This window comes from Opisthorchis viverrini (assembly GCF_000715545.1).
Source record: "Opisthorchis viverrini unplaced genomic scaffold opera_v5_472, whole genome shotgun sequence".
Lineage (NCBI taxonomy): Eukaryota > Metazoa > Platyhelminthes > Trematoda > Opisthorchiida > Opisthorchiidae > Opisthorchis > Opisthorchis viverrini.
The window spans coordinates 259557-266957 of record NW_008752131.1 but is presented as its reverse complement, the minus strand read 5'-3'; the positions used below and the strand labels follow the sequence as shown (position 1 = coordinate 266957).

Genomic DNA, 7401 nt, shown 5'->3' with positions numbered 1-7401 from the left:
CTTCGCTGCCTCGTACCAAAACCAGACCGCGTGCGTCAGCATTGGACCAAGTTCAGACAGTGTCCTTCCAATAAAAAGCTTGAGGCCGTTGTACATTTCGCACTCGCGCTCTCGCAACCACTTTTTTTGGGATATAGCTATTGTGTTCCCTTCCGTAAGTCTTTTTTCTCTCCGACACTAGGCACTAGAGCGGGTCAGCAGCAGATACCACAGGCCGGCGAATCAGCAAATATAACAGCATTATCGATCTGAGCTAGCCAAACAACCCTCCACAGTGAAGCAACACCGTACTGGTAGTGAGCACATGGATGAAGCATGAAAAAATGGGAAAGGAGGTATGCAGCGGCGTTTTGAGCACATGGATGAAGCATGAAAAAATGGGAAAGGAGGTATGCTAGCGGCGTTTTTTGCTATCTCTCCGACTTCTCCGACTCGACCACGAGCGCTATATATCGTCGAATTCGCTACCCATGATCGTCAGGAGATTCGTGGAAGCAGGCAGCGAGTACATCGGCATATGCAAATCTGTCAAACACCAAATACCGAAGAGCCTAAGGATCCTTAGACTCAGTCTTTCGAAAGACCGAGAGCTCTGGTCGACTTCAAAAGCTTCTGATACCGTCTCCTATACGGTCGACTGGCCCTGTAAAAGCAGCGGTCAGTACAACGACAAGTGAAAGAAGCGGCTCTTTAACTCACTCACAAAAACGTTGACTAGAAAGATGGGCCGAACACTTCGAAGAACGCAGTAACACGGCATGAAGTGGTAGTGCATACGGGCGAATAAAATATAACCTTCATCCCTCGGAAAAAGAAATAAGGTACGAAATATCCGTACTGGAACGTTAGAAGACACCAGATCCCTATGGTCTGTATCCAACTCTCTTCAAAGAAGGCGAAGAATCCCTGATGTTTCGTCTGGCAACATTAATGGGTGTGATGTTGAGTGAAGAGAAAGTGCCTGCAGAATGGTTCATATCGACAGGTATTCCTGTCTTCACAAGGGGATGCTGTGTGAAGGCCAGCGTTGCATCAACCTGGTAACTGTGGCATCGAAGGTGCTCCCTGGTCATATCCTTCGAAGGTTGACTGAATTAAGGGAGAGACAGATCCGTGGAAACCAAGCTGGGTTCTGTCCTGCAAGAGTCTCGATCACAGTTTCACCCCAGAATAGCGACACTGCTTCCAGCAACCAACCATGGTTGCGTTCTTTGACTCGAAAGCTGCCGTTTACTCTGTGGACTGTCAGGCACTATGGCAGTGTCTCTGGAGCAAAGGTATTCCCCGTAACTCCTTGACCTTCCTTAAGGTGTTGTACGCCGACCCCCACGGGCGTGTGGTGGTCTACGGAAAACTCTCACCTGAGTTCACCACATCAAGTGTTATCAGACAGGGCTGTCCTCTTTTACCTTCCCTCTTCAATTTCGTCATTCGTACGATCATGGAAGACTCACTACCAGCCTATGATGCCTGTGGGGTCGAACTGCTCCCGGGGCATCTGCTCGCAGATATCAAGTACACAGGCAACGTAGCTCTTTGGATCTGACACCTTGGTAATAATATTGAATTATTCAAATAATTCTAGCGCATGGTTTGACGTGCGTTTCACACATGCAAAGTGTAAAGTGCTACTTCAAGACTGGGTGGGCTTGAACCCTAACATCGTGCCTGCGGATGAGCCGTTTGAGTTAATAGACAAGTTTGTCTACCTGGGCAGCTGTATCAGTCCCGATGATCTCGCGAAAGATGATATTCTCTCCTTACTGGGAAGGCCATGGCAGTCTTTGTGGACCTGCATCACCTGTGGCTTAGGTGTGCCATCAGCCTGTCCATCAATGGTCGGTTTACAATTGTGCGGTGCGCTCCACATTGCTCTACGGATCGGAAACCTGGCCACTTTGCGCTGAGGATGTCAAAAGACTTTCAGTGTTTGACCGTCGGTGTCTTCGGAGCATTGCCGAGTCTGGTGGGCACACCGGACCAGCAATGGTGAAGTACGTCGGATGGTTCTGGAAGAAATAACTCACCTACCATAGATAGACTGATCACTCTGCTTAGATTGCGCTGGCTTGGCCATGTGCTCCATATGCCTGTAGATCGACTTCCTTGAGAGGTTCTTTTCGCACAACGACATGAAGGGTGGAAATGAGCCAAGGGAAGTCAAATAATGACTTGATAGCGAAGTGTGAAAGTCATTACCAGCAAACTCAGCTGCTCTTGCCATTGCCGTCTCTCTGGATTTAGGCTGCGAGGCCGAATACATAATTGCTTAGAGACATTGTCAGACATGGCCCAGTCGTGCCCTCAATGGCGCTTGTGCGTCCAAGCTGTTGCCTTCAATGCATAGCTCCCTTCTCAATCTTCCCACTTGGAAGTCCACTGACGACCCTGTGTTTACGCACCAATTTATCAGCTCCGCCTCCAATGCGCAGCTACCTACCCCACCTTTCCAAATCATCGGTGAACGAAACTGTGGCAGCTATAACCACTGTACTTACAGCTTACTTACTTACTTACTTACTGTGCTTACAGCTGACAATCATGATGATGGTGACATGAGTCTGGTCCGGGGAAGAAAGTTTCGGGTTCTGTAAGTACTTTTGATATGGAGGCTCTGTTATCGTTCCGCCCCGGTAGGCTAATGTTGTGCCAAATGGCTCGTCGCGCCTGATTGTTCGGTTGTCAACATATGTTAGAAGGCACAAGATTGGTTCTTGGATCTGTGAGTGCGATCAGAGATTCGAAGAGCTGAAGTGAGGACGAAATGTAGTTCTGTTTGCGGGCGTTGATGAGCTGCAACAAAATGTCACCTTAGTGGATGAATTACATGCTGCGTTGCCTTCATCTCCGCTGTCAGTAGATCAGCCAGAGATGGACCCAATCGACTGTCTGTTGCCCTGCCATCAGTTTACCGGTACTCCGAACCTTTGAAAGTGTTTTAGCTTTTGGTGTAATGCCAGGTGGGTGATATCAGGATGGAGATCTTCGGCTTTGCCTTATCGCAAGCTATGATGTGTTCACAGTTAAGGTCAACGGTTTTGCCCAGTAGAACATCTCTGAGTAATGTTTGAGCACCGCGGAAAATGCGTAACTGGTTGAGAAGTGTCAGTCGATTTGAACTGTGGGTTTCCAAAGCTGTTCATATGGATGTTCGTTCTTCCGCCAACCATTAAGCTAATTTGTAACAAGGGGCCTGTTTCATAACCAAGAGACCTTAGTGGCCTTTCGTGTTTGGGGTTGTTCGGCAGTCCGCAAAGGTCATGTGTATATAAACCTAGAAGCTTAACAGAGTGATATGACTCTGTATTTAAAATCGTGTAATTCGGTACTTGCAACTCATAAAGTTTGAGTTCCCACGAACAAAACATTGTCCATTTTTGTATCCATTTTGATCCTTTGTCTGACAGTGTCCCGCATTGGTTTAGTTATGTAATCCTGTTTGTTCTGGATGGTTTTGCTATGTACTTTGTCTGGCTTCAAGATAACCTTGTCAGGGGTTCGTCTCTCGTTTTAGTACTTCGAAAGAGGTTTCCGTCAAATTGCACTATCTTTGTGCGGGAAGTTTGTAATTAAGGCTATCAGACTTCACTTTCAATCGCTTTATAGTTTCGTAGGAGGTCGACTTTGTAGTGGAAATCTGCTCGAGGACGAATCTTGAAATCTAAGCCCAAAGAAAGCGCCTCCAAGCTTAGTCGTTGAAGGCTTGCTGTCAAACCTAACCGAACATGTGGATGGGTGTCCCAGCGTTGGGCATGCTGACTGTCTGATCGGTTAAATCTTTCCCTTTAATGCCGTGTTTGTCTTATGTTAAGTTCATAAAGGTGCTGCGTCTATTCTGCTAAGGACATTCCAAAAACGATGCCCAGATATGCTTGAAGGTTCAGATGCCTTGTCAATCGCTTCATCTAGATCAAGTAAACTCCTATCCTCCCCTTCTAGTTCTACATTAGGAACCCATTTCTTCGTATTTGAATGGCAGCCAGGTACCCATAATGGCTATCCTCGCCCGTTCGCCGCCGTTGTTTTGTCTCTTTAAAAAGGCGTTTCATGTGCCAACAGAACAGAACGTGAATAATACTGGTGAAAACATTCCAGATATTGTGTTAATGTTTAATCCAGCTCTAGTACATCAACTTCAAAGGGCGAATTGGAACTCTGTAGAAAAGTGACTGACAAAAAGCGTGAGGACTGAAAGAAGGGCGAAAAGCGTCAGTGAAACCAAGATGCGTGCATCAAACACAAGCTATGTCGTAGAGGCTCGTGTAAAAACATGGATATCAAAGCACATCCGTCGTCAGCAGCTCATTGCTAATATCAATTCGATGTAAAGCTGACATTCAGAAGAGTTCTAAGGGACATCTAGTGAATGTTGGGTCTTGCTGTCTCTAACTGTTTAGCATTCATTTCGCAACACTGTCCTTTTGCTTTTCAGCTTCACGGTTTCTATCCCTCCTGGGTTACTATTTTTCCACTTTTTGTTCTCGAGGCATTACGAAATTGGTGGATTCGAAGATAGATGCACAAAATCTTTTCATTTATCTCTCCACAATGCTCACGTACTACCTACTAATGCTCGAACTCCATGTTGCGAGAATGTAAGTCTGTAAACCCCGCTTCCTAACTACACTTGATTTTCACCCCTTCTCATCGATTCCAATGGCCTTCCAATGTATCACAAGAAGCGCATTCTTCTCGTAATTCTGGTGATTTTTGGTGTACTGTACCTCTCCTTACCTACCATACGCCCACCCACCCCATCTGAACTTAGTCACCCACAGTATGCCCTTATTCCCCCCGGTGGTTCGGTTGTTTTGCAGCCCTCTCATCCGCCTTCGATTCTTTCTAAGTATCCGAAAACTGTATTTTCCAACCAACCGGTGCTCTTCCCGAGTTTTTTTGTGACGTCCCCGGTTCTGAAAGACCTGCTTTCCTCTGATGCAAACTATGCCAGGTTACTGTCCAAACGTGTGGAACAACAACCTGTACCATCCAACCCGGCAACACAGTTTGGATGTCTATGTGGCCGGGTGAGTGATGCATGCGTTTGCTGTGGTCCTCTTTCTATCCCAGTAGAAGTTTGTCAGAGTCAGCTTCCCACCAGACTATGTGGTCCTCTTGTTCTGTTCTCCACTGTGGAAAGCAGTGCAGCCCACTTCTGCCTCAACGTAACATACCATCCTAAGAAACAACAAGTGGACACTGCCGGATTTCTCATACCCGAAAATTCGCCATCAGTAGACGGTCGGATGGACCACTCTGTACACCAGTTCATTCTCAATCAGCTCTGGTTCTGCCTCAACGTAACATACCATCCTAAGAAACAACAAGTGGACACTGCCGGATTTCTCATACCCGAAAATTCGCCATCAGTAGACGGTCGGATGGACCACTCTGTACACCAGTTCATTCTCAATCAGACTCTGGTTCTTTTTGACAGTCAAATCGTTCCGGTTAATGATCCGCCAGTGTTTTGCGTGGAAAACTCTCGAACAGACCCCGAAATGGGTATTTGTATCCAACTTTCGAATCTGCGGTATTTTTATGACATTGGTTCTGATCACAAGACTGTATTTACTGGTTGTGCTCAGGTCAGTGCTTTACTCAAACGGCAGTTTGTTATAACCCGTAGTCCCCCATTTTGTTTCCGCGCTCACCGGGGAGCTGCGGGTGACGTAGATCAAGCAGCTGCTTTGGCCCAGAGAAAGCCGGACTCAAAAAACGAGGGAGGTATTGTCGGAAAATATGGTACTAATTTGTCTCCCGACTCCCCAGGAGTAGAGCCAGAGAACTCCGTCTTATCAACCCATACTTCCACAACACCCTCTTTGGAGCTCCCCCAGAAGGTTCATGATAAGAAGATCGCTGGTTCTCTGGACGCTCATGATGCGCTCCCCATGGTACCTTGAAACTCGTAACTTTTCTCTTTTGTTTCAGTCATATTTTGTTTCTTTTGTTCCTCGTATTCTGCGTTAAATGTATGCTGCTCATCCATTAGTCGATCTCTTGTTTTGCAGAAGTCGTCACTCTAACAGCTGTTTTACTCGCTGATGGAGACTTTCCGTTTGTTTCGCCTGATCCTGACAATGACCACTACAGTGTAAGTTTCGTCACCTTGTTCTGTTTTTACGACCTAAAGAGGATCTGGTCATGCTCACAATTTAGCGGATTACTTGAGTCTCACAAGCAGCCACTTATTGAGCACCTCGACTAAGCGCAATGAATAAATCTGAAGACATACCGGTGTGGTCAATCGGTCATTAAGAATACATTGGTAGGACAGGCTTGGGAACCACTTTAGAGAGTGGTTGAATATTGGTACTAAGATGTGTCGCAAATGCGATACCACTCACCCCGGGGGGAGGGGGGTGGCACTCACTTGGATATTGAGAGGACGCTAGCACTAATCAGAACAGCAAGGTATGTTGAGGCATAATTTGGCCGACTATTTCTTCTGATACCTTATCAAATACAGTATGTCATAGATTATCGTATACGGACATAGATTATCAGCTCATCATCAGTGATACTCGTGCTGAGCAATTGTGCTTTACCACCGTATTGCAAAGAAGTGAGGCGGATAAAGCTCGAACAGATACTATGACTGGAAACTAAACGAGCAGAGTGAAACACGAGAACATTGAAGCTCCCTACGGCGTTGCACTACTAGGTGATACGTCCTCCTACGCACGCGTAACGGTCATAGTAAATGAAACTGAACGAAGAGAAGCTTGTGTCCTGTCCATTGCGAGCGTGCAAACTCACCCATGCATTTGCTATGACTTGGTGCGAGCGCAGTCACTTTTGCAAACGACCTGTGGCTGACATTCTGGAATTGCGAAGATTCTCATTGTTTTTTTCATCAATGCCAGAATAAAGTCCATCGTCATCGTTAGACAATATTGGACACATTTGCTTCACCTAATGATTTAGGACCGTTAGTAATTTTCGGGATACATGCATGTCTATTCGGTCGTATATCAATATATGTCAAATTGTGCTCGAGTTGGGCATTCTTGGCTGCAGATCGAGCGCAATGAAAAGTGCTTGTTATTGGGAGGCTCCGAGGGATGGAAATGCTAACTAGTGTAGGGAATTCTGGCAGCACTGCTTTCATGACATAAGAAGTACTCATCAGATACAGGTGGAACTAGAAGGGTAGTCGCAGATATCGCACCAGCTGAAACATGAGGCGGCCTGGTGCAGCACATTTTAGTTGCTTAAACATCATAAACGAGAGATTCAGCTGGGTTCCACGTGAGTTTCCCGCAAAGCCAAATTTGTTTGCAAATGAGTATATTTCACTAATATCCTTGTGGTGCTTTTTGAAACCACTTCCTAAGCTCCTAAAAAGAGCCAAGCCGAATGTCCTCATAATGCAAAATACCATACCAACAAAGACTA

The 7401-nt window shown here is 46.1% G+C and overlaps 1 protein-coding gene across 1 annotated transcript; it reads left to right on the top strand.

The window, feature by feature from the left end:
• Positions 1-4667: 4667 nt before the first annotated feature.
• On the top strand, positions 4668-5906 carry T265_11280 (hypothetical protein; the record flags this gene model as incomplete). Its single annotated transcript, XM_009177896.1, has 1 exon — positions 4668-5906. One exon carries the CDS (start codon positions 4668-4670, stop codon positions 5904-5906), a length of 1239 nt encoding a protein of 412 aa, XP_009176160.1.
• Between the last annotated feature and the right edge of the window lie 1495 nt (positions 5907-7401).